Below are 16,202 nucleotides of genomic sequence, written 5' to 3'. Positions count from 1 at the left end.
GGTGTCCTCTTCGCACGGATCAGATAAACCCAACGTGCATTCCAGAGTCTCTAAATGTCCGTGAATCCAACGCACTCTCTTACTAAAGTAACTGTCATCACTATGAAATGAACACCTGACACGAACTCCTGTACGGAGTAGCTTGTAAACACTTCACAAATGCTTTTAGAAAGCCCAAAATGAATAAATGCACAAATTAAACACTTATGCAGCACTTAAATTACATTTTTTCACTTCAGCGATCAGAACACACTCTCCAGCCAACTTCAGCGTCTCATTTCAGAATCGCCTCCCTGTCAATCTCTTACCCCTCTCACCCAATCAGAATCACCCTCTGTCTAAGCAGGCGGGATAAACATAGAGCAACAGCCAATGAGAATAAAGAAATACAAGCTTGCTAGCCAAAAGCACATTTTCGCTAAAGTGCATTACAGACAACCTTTAATCTTCCTCGTTATTCTTAAAGCAACCCATACCAATTATATTCTTCTTCACATGAAACACATTATATCACTTATAAATCCTATAAATGAACATTCTGAATTAATAAGAATATTGTTTAATCAATAATAATTCCCTTCTCACTCAGAATTAAATATTTCTGTAATATTCTCAGAAATAAAATATTACTAACACACCTGGGTTACATATATATATATTTTTATATGAATATATATATATTCAAATGTCTACTAGTTCTGACAAATGTTATGTTGACACACTATGCACTATGCTAAAAAACGGTGCTATATCGCACTAAAAGTGGTTCTTGGTCGTAATCATAGGGGAACCATTTTTGGTGCTATATAGCACCATATCTTAACATGTTCTGTATATGGTAGCGCTGCTATATAGCACCTCAGCCAAAGAACCGGTGAAGAACCGCTGAAGAACCACTAAGCACCAAGATTGGTGCTATACAGCACTTAAAGAGGTTCCCCTATTACCCTTTTTCCACCAGAATGAACCGGGTGCTAGTTCAGAGCCAGTGCTAGTGCCAGTTCTTAGTTGGTTCAACTGACGAGCCTTCTAAGAACCGGTTTGCCTTTCCACGAACTAGAGAGCCACCGCAGAGCCGGGTCTTACATCACTGTAAACGTCTCATCTTTCTCAGCAATGCTAGGCAGCGGGAAACACAAACACATTAGGCTTGTTCGAGATGCATCGGTGCTGCGCAGACCGATCAGCGTATGATATCAAAACACTGCATGAGCGATTCAAAAGCATAAGGAGTCGTGTGCTCTCACTGTACTTTGATGTCACGTCGGCGCTGCGCAGACCAATCGCCGTATATCTCGAACAAGCCTTCCATCAACGATGGCGAACATTGCGTTACTATTGATGCAAATGGCTTTACGATCCTACATTGGCATCAAAACACAGCGAATCCAACACATTCGTGCAGCTCGCCGTAATTTGTATTGACGGAGATTACAATAGAGCAGCTATTAGCTCGATTAGCTGCTATTTCAAAAATGGCAGATCTCAAGTTTGTGTTCGTCTTGTTGGTCACGGTAACCCAGCCCCTGACGCAAACGGTTCTTACTTCTAGACCAGCAATGTTTTGGTGCCACTTAAGAACCACTTTTCCTGGTTCGGAGCTGGTGCTTTGGGTGTGGAAAGACAAAGACCCGATTTGAAACTAGGCTCTGGCTCCGAACCAGCACCAGCAAAGGGGTATATGATTTACGAGCCAAGAAAGAACCACTTTTAGTGCCATATAGCACCATTTTTTTTTCGGAGTGTATTTATCGCTTCTAAAAACAACAATGATGTTTATGATTGGCACAGATAATGGTTAGTAGGTTTTATACTTAGGAGACTGGCTAGTTGTCACATTATTTACTTCTGTAAATATTTACCTAAATACTTAAAATATTGGCGTCAAAAAAGTTATTCATTGTTGATTCCCATTAAAACAGATTCATTGTTTTAGCATGCTCACCAACTGGGGCATGTTGTCACAACAGATCAATGCATGATATAAGAAATGTCTTGTTTTCCTAGGGAACGTTTCTTTTTTTTCTTCTTCATCTTACTTCATCCATGTTGTCACAGGTAACAGCTTATAGGCTTTAAATAATAATAATAATATAAAAATTATGAAAAACTCAAATCAACAAGATGTTTAATACCAACATACAAAACCACTGCTACAGAATACAAGCATATGTGTAAATGAATAACCCCTGTGACAACTAGCCCCAGTGTCCCCTATTCAAAGAATAATGTCAGATGATGCATATGTTGGAGGACTGCTACTGAATTTATTAATTCACTGTAGATTGCATCTAAAAAAATGAGGCACTGTTGTTTCTCTCTGTGCAAAACCCTACAAATAATTCATTCCACCATCATTCAGAAAATGAACATAATCCATGCATCTACAACTGACAATACATGATTCCCGGTCAACAAAAATGATTTCTCTCAGAAAAAACAAACGAACAATGTAACCACAAATACAGAATGCAGAGCTTAACTGAAGTTAATAGTTAACTGAATAGAAACGCTCTAGCAATGTTCCTGAAATGCTGCTTTTGGTGCCATTCACACAGTGTTTTTTCCCCCCTTTAGACTATTTTGTTAATAATTTGTCTATATGAATGTAAAGAGATGGATGACTTGAATAATTGTCATGTTTTTAAAATGCAGGTTGCATTCTGTTCAATACAGCTGTCTTTTGTCTATCTGGTTTAGAACACTTCCTGTGTGAACAACCCATTCGAATTTGGCATCACTACATCACTAGAACAGCCTTTACTTTGTGTATATAATGCCTTAATGCTGACTAGCTAGACAGCACACTAGATTTTGTAACAGCTTTTGGGTCTGCTAAAATAGTGTACTACTAGGCTGAATTTCATCTGAAAAAAAAAAAAACCTTAAAGGGATAGTTTGCCCAAAAATGAAAGTTTTTTTCATTTGCTCACCTTCATGGCATTCCAAACCTGCATGACTTTCTTGACATTTATTCATTTTGCATTTAATCCAAAGCGATATACAAATAAGGAATTCAACAAGCGATTTATCTTAAAGCGGCAATAAACACGAAAAGAAACATCATTCAGAATAGTACAAGTACTTCTGTGGAACACAAAAGAGGACTTTTTTTTTTTTTTTTTTTGGTGTGTGTCTACAATGAAAGCCAATTGGGTCCAGTGTTGTTTGGACCCCAACGTTCTTCAAAATATCTTTAGTGTTTCACAGAAGAAGAAAAAATCATGCAGGTTTAACATGAGGGAATTTTCATTTTTGGGTGAACTATCCCTTTAAGAGATGAAGTAGTAACAATCAACAAATGACCTTTGGCTTTGAGTAGCTCCACAGGTGTTTGTCAAAGAGCCATGAATGACAGCAGTCTCCACTGAAGGAAGTAGTGTACACTACTTTTAATCTTCTGTAATTACATTAGTGTCAGATGGTCGAGACATCACTACACAGTAGCGTCTTGGAATGGAGTCTCTGCGATCCGGTGGTCAGAAAGTGTAATCGAAACCCCACAACATGACGTGTATTTTGACCCCTTGAGCTTCAGAATTGGACTTGACCCAGTCTGATTGTAGGACGTTCCAACTACGACCACTAGGGGCTCTATTGAGCCTGATCTCAATGTTACAGGAAGTTCTCATTCACAACTCTTCAGCCTTGTCAACACAATCCGGAAATGTTAACTAGGCTGCATGATGGAGCATCAACAGAAGACCACATGAAAGTGAAAACACTTTGTTGCTGTATACAGAAGGGTAGAAAACAGATCCGTTGACAAATTCGCACATTGCCTTCTCCGTTCACAATCAAACCCCATCCTGGATGCCACCATTAAACTTCCGAGTGCAGACCCTGGTGTGAGAAGCTCCCGTTAAGGGGTAGAGCCTCATCCTGCAAGGAACACAGCGATTAGACCTCTCTCAAAAGCACCGGTCTCTCTGGTCTGAGGTATCCGTCTGCACACCGTCAGTCTCACCTTTTAATGCGGCTGATCTGCTCGCACAGGAAGGACAGGTACTGAGTGAGCTTGACCATTGCGATGATGAGCGTGCCCCCCACCAGCGTGCACGTGGGCCAGAGGAGAGAGCTAATGATGGCCCTGCGGCCATAGAGACGTGTCAGGAGGATGCTGTCCTGCTGTTCTGAGGGGTCGTAGTAACACAAAACTTGTCGGTGCGTCTTCAGTCGCTCGGAGATGTTCATCACAATGGTGTGCATCAGTGTGTGATCCTTGCGGCACTTTGGGATGTAAAAACACTGATGGGAAAGAAGGAAATGCATTTACTTGCAACAATTCAGTTCAGCCCCAGTTCAATTGGCGTACTATAATGTATTGGTCATTTATCATGCTCAGAAAGTACATATAATCTTGGGGACAAATTGTGAATTTATCATTTTACCCTGCGTCCTAAATACATTTGATTAGAATAAGTAGTTTCCAAAGCATAGTATGTTGGAAAGACTATGCACAAAGGCCCCGGATATGGTCTACTATTTCCGGTAGATTCCGGAGAATTCCGCGGAGAACTGCAAACATGCCGGATGTGTGTGAGACCGACGCCCTGAAAGGGTTTTGAGTTAATAATAATCAATATCTATCCTGCTGAAAAAAATATTTAATGTTATTTGTGCTATATTCCATCTGCAACAACATTAGGGGCTTTATAGGAACTCCGTTATAGGAACTAGCCACCGGCAGGTGCTGGTGTTTCACATGCGCTTGGCCAATCAACGTACACTTGCCTCACTGTAATTCATATTGTGCTGGGTTAGACTCTGAAGAAAGAGCCAATTAAAAAAAAAGGCGTTCATCTAACTAAAATCTTTCCCAGTTCCTGCAGTGCGAACACGCCAAAAAGCGGGTTCTTCCACCAATTGTTATAGGAACTATGAAAACTTTCCTCCGGTGCGAAAGCTTTTATAAAGATACAAATAGAACAATAGCAAAATGTTATGTTTGGCCATTATATTAAATGCATCAATATGCAGAAATAATGTTATGCATGAAAGACCCACAACCAAAGCTTGCCTTCTGTTACTCTCAAAAGTACCTCCTTCACACAAAAAGAGTACATACTTTTAGCGTTTAATTTACGTAGGTGAATTGGGAGGTAGCCCTGTCATTCACGCAGAGACGCAGAACATGGAGGACTAATATTTAAATAGTATTTTGCAGTTTAATATTCACAGACTAGTATATATTCGGCTACAGTCTAAAGTAAAAAAAATCAGGGTGATGTAGTCATAATAAAGAAAAAAGCCTATTATTGTATTAATTATTTTGTAAACATTTTATTTCTTTTAAAACTTAAGCAAAAAAAACGATTGAGATGTGTGTGCACTCACATGTTTCAAAGTGTGTAAGGACAATATGTTAGTTGATTGTATTGTTGGTCACATCAGATTTTTACACATTTTTAGAAACATGCAAAGAATGCATTTCTAGAACTTGGAACTCTTACTGACCAGTATACCTTTTGCGGCCAGTGACAAGGTGTTGTACACCTACAGTATTTTAAGTTTTTAAGTGCTCTTTTTATGACGGTGTGTTTTGTAGGCTACACAATGTTTTGTATGAGTAACCTAAAAAATAGATTCATGTGGTAACTCAAAAAAACTGGTTTTATTCAAGGACAAAACTATTTAACAGAATTAGCCTGACCACATTGGGTTACGCCAACAGAAATCATTTCATTCAAATCAGGTAAAAGGATCCAAAGACAAATGTGCGCTTTTACAGCATAGTGTCACAGAAGAACAGCACATGCAGGTAATGTAATATACCCCTATAGTTAATGCATATGACTAGAGGTGGTGTACCTCAGGGTTGGCCTCATGGGCCTCCTCGTTGTATGACAGTCGCAGAACTTTACCGGTGGAGTTCAGACTGACGTACACCTGAAGACAAGGATACCTGGAGCTCTTCCGGCACTCTGAGCCGCAACTGTAGCTGCAGTTAATCTCAGCAACTATAGCAGAGTTCAGCACTGTGCAGTTGGACTCCTCTGTCCAAACGCTGAGAGAAAAGAAATAGGGACAGAAATGGAGAAAAGTTAAGAAATCATTTATAATTGCATTAAATGCATTCATCATACAGGATGTGCCAAGATGGCTGATTGTGGGTTACTTGATGCTAAGGTGCTGCTGGAGAACTTACTACATTTTAAATGTCGACGTTAACTCCAATACCTTAATTAGCCAGTTCACGCGTGTTTGACTACAGTTGAAATGAAATTAAAAGGGAGATGGATATCCAGGAAGCAGGATGGAGTACACCTGACTTAATGTGAACCTTATCCTGTAGAGAGTTGTGACCTGTGAAAAGCATGTTGTAGAAGGGCATACAGTGGGGCAAAAAAGTATTTAGTCAGCCACCAATTGTGCACGTTCTCCCACTTAAAAAGATGAGAGAGGCCTGTAATTTTCATAATAGGTACACTTCAACTATGAGGGACAGAATGAGAAAAAAAATCCAGAAAATCACATTGTCTGATTTTTAAAGAATTTATTTGCAAATTAGGTGGAATATTAGGTGGAAATAAGTGTTTGGTCACCTACAAAAAAGCAAGATTTCTGGCTCTCACAGACCTGTAACTTCTTCTTTAAGGGGCTCCTCTGTCCTCCATTTGTTACCTGTATTAATGGCACCTGTTTGAACTCGTTATCAGTATAAAAGACACCCATCCACAACCTCAAACAGTCAGACTCCAAACTCCACTATGGCCAAGACCGAAGAGCTGTCAAAGGACACCAGAAACAAAATTGTAGACCTGCAATAGGTAAGCAGCTTGGTGTGAAGAAATCAACTGTGGGAGCAATTATTAGAAAATGGAAGACATACAAGACCACTGATAATCTCCCTCGATCTGGGGCTCCACGCAAGATCTCACCCCGTGGGGTCAAAATGATCACGAGTGAAGCAAAAATGAGAACATGAGAACGGTGAGCAAAAATCCCAGAACCACACTGGGGGGACCTAGTGAATGACCTGCAGAGGGTTGGGACCAAAGTAACAAAGGCTACCATCAGTAACACACTATGCCCGCCAGGGACTCAAATCCTGCAGTGCCAGACGTGTCCCCATGCTTAAGCCAGTACATGTCCAGGCCCGTCTGAAGTTTGCTAGAGAGCATTTGGATGATCCCGAAGATCATCAAGAGGATTGGGAGAATGTCATATGGTCAGATGAAACCAAAATAGAACTTTTTGGTAAAAACTCAACTTGTCGTGTTTGGAGGAGAAAGAATGCTGAGTTGCATCCAAAGAACACCATAACTACTGTGAAGCATGGGGGTGGAAACATCATGCTTTGGGGCTGTTTTTCTGCAAAGGGACCAGGACGACTGATCCGTGTAAAGGAAAGAATGAATGGGGCCATGTATTGTGAGATTTTGAGTAAAAACCTCCTTCCATCAGCAAGGGCATTGAAGATGAAACATGGTTGGGTCTTTCAGCATGACAATGATCCCAAACACACCGCCCAAGCAACGAAGGAGTGGCTTCGTAAAAAGCATTTCAAGGTCTTGGAGTGGTCTAGCCAGTCTCCAGATCTCAACCCCATAGAAAATCTTTGGAGGGAGTTGAAAATCCGTGTTGCCCAGCGACAGCCCCAAATGTGCTTTTTTGGATTTTTTTTCTCATTCTGTCTCTCATAGTTGAAGTGTACCTATGATGAAAAATACTGGCCTCTCTCATCTTTTTAAGTGGGAGAACTTGCACAATTGGTGGCTGACTAAATACTTTTTTGCCCCACTGTATCTGAGTTAAAGTCACCATGAAATCAAAGCAAGCAATAGGCATGCTATTCTAAAGAAAAAATACAACTTTTTATACCCCTCCCCTCCAGCTACCTGTCATATACAGACCACTTTTTATGATCCAATCAGTTCCTTATAGATTTATTTTCTTGTTATAATATGCTGCTTTACTTAAATGTCCCAATACAGAACTTCACTTACTCCAGTAAGTAAAAATGTTGCAGATTACAAATGCCATTTAAAGTTGACTTTAAAGGTTGTTTCACAGAGAATATCCCTGTAAATTTGAATCATCCAGTAATGATGTCCTCGGCTTCATTTCCCATTCTGCTTAAGGCCGTTTGTATGTGTGGAATGCAGTGACACCAAACTCAGTTATGTGGGAAATCATATGGTGTTTGCATCATTGTTGGATTTGCACTTATTTTCCCTTTGATTCGAGGTCAACTTGTAAATGTATATAAAACTCAGAGCTAGATTGTTTAAATTATTTCTATAAGCATTTTATTTCTCATGCACACTTTTCTTAGTTAGAAACAGGTCACTAAAATGAAAATGATAAACATCAATAAGAGAACTTCAAAACTAATAAGAGACAGAAAGGCTCCTAAAATGGACACTATCATTTTGCTAATATGCGTTTAAACATAGACTTGGGCGGCATTACTGGGAACGCCCACAAAAACGTCATATCGCTTTATGCTGTGGGGGGAAAACAACCCATTTGAATGAACGCGCGTAGACCTTGTTAGGTGCTTTATCTTTACTTTTTGTAATTATTACGATTGATTTTTGCTTTGTGCAATGCCAAAAAGTTGCTGTGTGGTGTTTTGCACCTCTAATAAGTATGAAAAAAAAAAAACGATCTGAAATTTTATACTGCCGAATAACAGACGGAGCCGTTCGTCAATTCCGAAAGTCTGTGCAATACGTCCATTACAATTAAACATTTGCACTACATGATGATGTATTATTGTAAAGATGAAAACATAAGAAATTTCATTACTGCAATGGCAAAAGTTTGTTTAACAAAAACGCCAATATAGTCATAAGTTTGTCACGGGACTCGAACTGCGTCAAAAAGCAGTGAACTTATCATTAAAGCAGTTTTCATGCAAACTATCAAATAGTGTGTGAGGATATTAATGTACAAAAACATTCAAAAGTCTTCTTTATGCTGGGCTCATGTTTGTGCTTCAATACAAGCGGATATAGTCACATTACATGTACGACACTTGAGAATGACATTTTCTCGTCAGAATACATGCTGCTCCCCCAAATATAATAGCCTACTTCATAAATCATCCAGTCTTTCGATGAAGACGGTTGCTATAAAAAAAAGCAAAAAAACGTTACTATTGTCAGTAATTTGAGAATATTATTGTGACACTGACATGTCAACTCCAAATTTGCTTTGTACAATGTAAATGCTGAACTAATTCATTTGTGCATGGCTGTACTAACAAGAAAAATTAATAAATAAACAGATAAATCTGCATGCAAGACAACAGAAAACTGATGGATGTCTAAACTTTATCTAAACCTGCGTCATTGATGCCAAACAGCTCATCATATAACTGGATTATAGGCTTTTGACAAATGTTTGTTAAACGTGGCACTGCGGTAAATTAACATTTGACATTAGACTTGCCGCATTTCATGTTTCTATTCTATCCCAAACAAATACATGAACAAACGCATTGCATTGCATTGCACAAGGCATATTCAGAAAAACATTTCATAGCACAAGACAAGTTTTATGACAATTTTAAAACGTTAAATGTATGTAGGCTAATACATACTCTAAATCCACTGAATTCAGGAACACTAAATAAACTTCATAAATCACCCAGTCTTTTGATGAAGAAGTAGGCAAGTAATATTTGTGGGAGCAGCATGCATTTTGAAGAGAAAACGACACCTTTGGCCATTGCGTTGGGTTGTTTTTTCCAGTCACAGATACTATACGGACAATCCGACCCAATACGGCTAATAGTTTTTCTATGTCTTGATTTGTCAAGCGGCAGAAGTGATTCCAAATAGGCTATACTGGGTTAACGCCATGCATTTCCAGTGTGGGGGAATGGACTGTTTTCCCCCACGCCGACTCCGCTTCCACGCCACGGCCCCAGCTATGACACGACACCGACCAAGTCTATAGGCTGCGTTCTTGTGGAGACCGGTCTTGCTAGGTGACCTTGACAGAACGAACTCAGAAGGACGCGAGGACACAGAACGCATATTTGTGACAATTGAGATGTGCTGCGATCTTACTCAGCTGACCATCCAGCATATATTAAGTAATGGCTAATACAATAAATACAACATAACATCACAAACAAATATCTCAATCTATTAAACGTCAATCTGTTAAACGTCCGTACGTCAACCACCCGCAGCGTCTTCTGGGATTTTTAACAGTTCTTATTCTCTCAAGTCTGCATTCAATGCATCCTTGATATCAAGAACACATCCGGGTACTTTCATGCCTCCTCTGTACTTGCATTCTTGAGTTTTGGAAATGGACTTCAACGGTTGATGATGACGTAGTACAAGGACGCAAGATTGCTTAAGAACGCATATTGAGAAACCGCCATTAAACTGCCCTTTGCAACAATTCTGTAATTGAAGCTGCTTTTATATTTAGCTGTTTCACATTAAGCACAATATTTGAACATCAAGGACACCCTTCATATGCGCTATTGGTGATTTGGCCCTCTGTTGTGGCGGCCGATTGCATGTTAGTGGTTGTCATTGTGCCAGGTCTCTTGTCTCGTACTCTATGAATAACAGGCCTCGTGTTCTTTGGCTATTCCAAAGGCTCAGCTGTCTCTAATTGCCTTTGACTGCTGCGTATGCCAGCTCTTATCTGTGTGTAATCTATCGTAGGTCAGTGATATTTGGAAGATTAGAAATGTTAGCCAATCTGCGAGTTACAGTCAAAACGTTATGGAATCGGTAAATGCATGGGATCAGGTGTGGACAGTACATTTTGTGTTTTACACGTTGGCCAACATTTCATAACCAGCTGAGGAGAATAATATGAATTATGCTGAAAAATGCAGTTCTGTTCAGAATAGAATGAACCCTTTTCACAGACTGTGCTGTTTTACACAGCAATTAACAAATCTGGCAAAACAACTTTTTTGTATTTAATGTACATTTTACTACATTGTACTTTATAATATCCTGACAAAAAATAAAAAAAGTAATTTACTATTAAATTACTATTCATTTTCATTGAGTTACTATTACTGGAGTTACTATTAATGTTATACAGTAGATTTTATTTTTATTTTATTTTGCCGTTTGAGCCAATTATAATGCAAACATAAGATGCTGTATAGAATTTTACCCTGGTGTAGTTTACTTCTGTGCCCCAATCTCAGAAAAGTGAAAAGGTTCTATAGAAGAAATGAAAAGCATTCACGAGCAGAATAGAATAGCATATAACACAACAAAATAGAAAAGTGTTGATATTAATATAGAATTAAGACATTGTGAATGCTTTTGATTAGATGTTTGTCATTAGCAGAATGGAACAAAACACAAAATAATAGAATAGAATAGAAATGGGCAAATGAAAAACAAGCGCAATCAAAAAAGAATAGAGTAGAAAACAATATACAATTAAAAAATATAGTTGAAGACTTGAAAAATAGAATAGCGCAACAATTGAGACACATAATCAAAGGTTTTAAGGAATACATTACCTATGAAAATGTACATGCATGTTTCTAGGTTATAGCTAAAGAAACAAATTTGACCTGTAATATTTAATGTTTAAATTATTTTCTGTGGATTTTTTTCTGTTAGAACATCTCATTTTAATATTCATATTTATATGTTTTTAAGTTGGCACATTTTCATGGATCAGTACTGTTCTTTTATTTCTTGTAATGAAGTTCAGCACTGTTTACTTATGTTTTTTATTCCAGTATCCATTAAAAACAACTATCGGTCGATTGATCGGTTATCGGCAAGTGCGGTCCAACCTAGTTATCGGTATCGCTAAAATCCACATTCGGTCGACCTCTAATTTTGAGTCCCCTAAAGAACATTTCAGGGATCAGTTCTTAAGGCCGTTCACACCAAGGACGATAACTATAAAGATAGATATAATTATAATAATAATTTGTTACATTTATATAGCGCTTTTCTAGGCACTCATAGCACTTTACATATAGAAGAGGCGAATCTCCTCAACCACCACCAATGTGCAGCATCCACCTGGATGATGCAACGGCAGCCATATTGCGCCAGAACGCCCATATATGGGGATGATTAGGAGGCCATGATGGACAGGGGCCAATGGGCAAATTTGGCCAGGATACCGGGTTTACACCCCTACTCTTTATCGAAGGACATCCTGGGATTTTTAATAACCACTGAGAGTCAGGACCTCGGTTTAATGTCTCATCCGAAGGATGGTGCTTGTTACAGTGTAGTGTCCCAATCACTACACTGGGGTGTTAGAACCCACACAGACCACAGGGTGAGCACCCCCTGCTGTCCTCACTAACACCTCTACCAGCAGCTACCGAGTTTTCACAGTTGGTCTCCCATCCAGGTACTGACCAGGCTCAGCCCTGCTTAGCTTCATTGGGAAACCAGTCTTGGGTTACTGGGTGAAATGGCTGCTGGTAATTCTAAAAATCTTTTTCAATATTACAGAATGAGAGGTCACACCACATCTATACAATAACAGGACAGAGAAAAGATATCGTTGGAATCACTTTCAGAGCGATTTTATCCAGCTGATGAACGATAAAAACATTGACAGCCAATCAGAATCCATCCTGCTGTAACAAGCTCAAGCCCGCTGGTGTGGACGTTAATAGTTATCTTTATTATATTTATCGTTCTCAGTGTGAAAAGGCCTTACTTTTTTTTTTCTTCTTAATGTGAAGAACATTTAAAAAATCTAAAGAACAGCTTTCCGCTATAAAAACCTTATGTGCAATGGGATGTTAAAGGTTCTTCATGGAACCATTAATTTGGAGATTTATTTAAAGGTGTAGTCAAAAGTTTAGTTACTGTTACCATTGCAGAAAGGACATATTTCTCAAAATTACTAATCATTTGGTTTCCGTGTATTTTTGTACAGTTTTGTTCATGTGAGGGAGTCTGGCATTTTTACCTGTCTGAGTAAGAGCGCACCATTGTGATGCCCAACACAAAGTACATCATGGCAGAGAAAAGGATCATGGTGAGGCCTAAGAGAATGGCTCTGTCCTCTCCAGCCTTCAGCGCTGTGACCGTCCTCCTCTTCTCCAAAATATCATACTCACGAATCTTCTGATAAATGGTCCTGCTTGAGTGACATAAGAGTCCCGAGACACATGGATTTAATGAAGACATGACATGTGCCAAATAACAAAATATTGAGAATCATTTTAACAGTCGTTATCACTTAAGTTAAAAAGGTTGGAGGGCCAGAATGAATTGGTTTGGTTCAGAAACATAGCCCATGACACACAGATACGTGTTACTGTCCTATTACATATGCATAGTTAGTTTCTTTTCCAAATATTTAGCTCATGATTCTTTAATCATGTTTTGACAGCAGGTCATATTGCTTTTGAAGATTATGCATGGGTGTGAAGGCAAGCTGTCTAACCTGCCTATCTTTATCAGTGACCTTTTTATAATTACTGTGAGTACAGTGGTCAAAAGCATTACAAACCCATTTCCTGTCATTAGTTTTCGTCAGAATCCAAGATTAGTGTGACTTATTAAAATGTACATTTTCTGACACTGAATTAAATCAGTGCAAAACAGATGTTAAACATAATTAAAACTATTAATAATGGCGAGTGCATTTCTGTGCATTAAATAAACTATTGTCAGCAATTGTCAGCCGATTAATTGTTGTTGGTGTTTAATAAGTATTGTAATATATATTAGTAATATTATTGTTGCTGGTGTTGTAAATGTATCAGTCACTATTGGATATTTAATCATGCATGTTCAGTTTCATCTGTTTTTGTAACATGACATCCAATGTTCACGCATAGTTAATATTTAAATAACCATTTATCAGTTATCGGCTGTAACATGAAATAATTATCTACACATTTTAATATTGATATTAATATTTTTCTTAAATGGAATCAAACATGCAGCCTCCTCATAAAACCCTAGACAATTAATGGTTAGCATGGTTCTGTCACATGTGGTTTAGTTAGTTAGTCGAGTCATAGTCCTTTACCTTCTCTCACTTCCTGATCCTTGAGCTCCTTTGCTTCCAGCCCACAGAAACATTCTCCCAGCTATTCCACTGTGTGCAGCTCTCTCTGAAGCGCTCGCAAAAGACTGCAGGGACGACCTGACAGAAAAACACACTCTTAGTTGACCATGTGCTTCCCTCCACGCCAGTTCTTCTGCATACTGTTCCTGAACGAAAAGCTGGGTCTTATATTTATAACACAGCCTTCAGAGAATGTCCTGGCTTCCTCACGGGTTGGTGAAATGTTACACTTGCAGTATTAATCAAATGGCTCCATTGCTCTTGATTAACATAGTAAGTCCAAAAAGAGAATCCAAATAGAGGAAAAGAAAGTTTCTTTAATCCTCAGCAGCGAAAGAAGTCCGTCTCACATGCTTAGAACCAGTTCTCCATAAATATAACTCACACCAGGCATTGAACTAAGCATCTTCTCCTTCATTTCCTCCCTGTTAGTTTGTTATTGACTATTCATGGGCTATAATAATGAGAGTAGTGAGCAAGGAGAGGAGGACCATTCTCTGCATTGATCCCTTCCTCCTGCCATGGCGGAGGGAGTGAGTGTGAGAGAGAGAGGAAAGAGAGAGGCAGTGCCGCTCAAAGTCGCCTCCTCCCCTGCACCCTGTTGCTGATTGGTGTTGATGGAGAGTCCTGTAGCATCATGGAGACACAGGTGTTTTGGGCCACATGTTTGTGACTGACTGACTGCACACTCCTGCCCTCCATACGCTATCCAGTCCAGGCTCGTGTGTGTCGGTAAATGTACCCAGAGTCTACCAAGCGTTTAACTGGAAATATAAATGTGTGATTAGAAGAACTGAGCTTGTGAAGAGTTGATGCTATAGTCTGGCACAGGTTGGGATTGTGGGATATTGTGCTGGTCACTATTTATATTTAAGCATTAAAGTGTTAATTCACTCAAAAGATACAATTCTGTTTACTCAGCCTCATGTCGTTCCAAACCCATATGTGTATTTTTGTGGGAATAAAAGGAGAGTTTCACAGTATGTTTTTACTGTATTTTTATCAATTTGGAAAGCATTGTATTTGAGTGCAGCTGCTTGACAATTTTTCAAGATCTTAATTGTTGGCCAGTTTATTCTTTCAAATCATCACTTGCGCAAAAGTAAACTATGGGCCCTATTTTAACGATCTAAGGCTAAGCACATGGTCTAAAGCAGGGGTTTTCAAACTTTATGATGCCAAGGACCCCCAAATACGAGGAACCTTTTATGACGGACCCCCTTCCTAAAATCCATCTATATATTTTTATGTATGAAAAAAAAAAAAAAACATTTACTGTTAGATAAGTAGTAAGTGTGACATTACAATTACAACATATGGTTTCCAAACTTTAATCGGCGGTGCTTAATGTTGGATGTATAAACCCGAAGAAGAACATTTTCAATTAAAAATTATTTGTATAAGCAACTTTTACAATAAATGTATGTAAGCAGCGTACGTACAGCGTTAAGAATACTGCCTTACAACCCCAGTGAGCAAGATAACGGGGACTATAGTGAGAAAAACTTATAACAAAGCAAACATATACTACAATTTTGGAAAGTATGTATATAGAAATTAAACCGTTAGAATGTTCGGTAGACTTTATCCATTTTTGCTTTGTCTTTTTATTTGTCCGAATTTTTCTGGGGACCCCTTATAACCTTCTCGAGGACCCCAGTTTGATAACCCCTGGTCTAAAGGGCACATCGCAAGTGCACTTGGGGCATGTCCGAATCCACTTTTGCTCGTTTAACAACGGGAAAAATGGTTGGCGTGCCCCTATTCTCTTAATGAGTAATCGGTGTGTTTTGGGCATAACGTGCAATAAACCAATCAGAGTCTCATCTCCCATTCCCTTTAAAAGCCAGTTGTGTGTGCACCATTGGATTCGCTATTTACATGGTGGGATATAGACACCCTCAACCTGATGAGTCAGGTTTAAATGCTACGATTGGTTAAATAAGTAGCTAATTTCATTCGTTATTACCGCAAATAGGTAATTCTGATACATGCAATGACTATCCATTATGCCATATAGGCATATTTTTATCTTTATGTACACACTAATAGTCTTTTACATCTTTTAAATCCTTTTATTTTAATATTTAAAAATGTTTGTGTGCGCATATTACTAACGCCCCCTTTAAATAACACAAGCTGAACTGCGCTATTGACTTTAGACCAGGTTTCAGTTGGTCAATGGTGCACTCGTTTTCTGTTGC

At 38.8% G+C, this 16,202-nt stretch overlaps 1 protein-coding gene across 4 annotated transcripts in view; it reads right to left on the bottom strand.

The window, feature by feature from the left end:
- Positions 1-2,249: 2,249 nt before the first annotated feature.
- s100p (S100 calcium binding protein P) overlaps positions 2,250-16,202 on the bottom strand; it is a 45,230-nt gene continuing 31,277 nt past the window's right edge. For 2 of the 4 annotated variants that reach the window (XM_079845132.1, XM_079845135.1), the window contains exons 2-6: positions 13,960-14,076; positions 12,889-13,062; positions 5,812-6,007; positions 3,968-4,248; positions 2,250-3,882 (exon numbers count right to left, since the gene is read on the bottom strand). In XM_079845132.1, coding sequence (XP_079701258.1) covers positions 3,798-3,882; positions 3,968-4,248; positions 5,812-6,007; positions 12,889-13,062; positions 13,960-14,076 — 853 coding nt within the window. In that variant the 3' untranslated portion in view covers positions 2,250-3,797. Of the gene's footprint in view, positions 3,883-3,967; positions 4,249-5,811; positions 6,008-12,888; positions 13,063-13,959; positions 14,763-16,202 lie in introns of those variants that run through there. The other 2 variants (XM_079845133.1, XM_079845134.1) reach the window with 2 other exon arrangements.

This window comes from Gobio gobio (genome assembly GCF_949357685.1).
Source record: "Gobio gobio genome assembly, chromosome: 19".
NCBI lineage: Eukaryota > Metazoa > Chordata > Actinopteri > Cypriniformes > Gobionidae > Gobio > Gobio gobio.
Note: the sequence above shows the minus strand (reverse complement) of the source record. Positions and strands in the feature narration are given on the sequence as shown.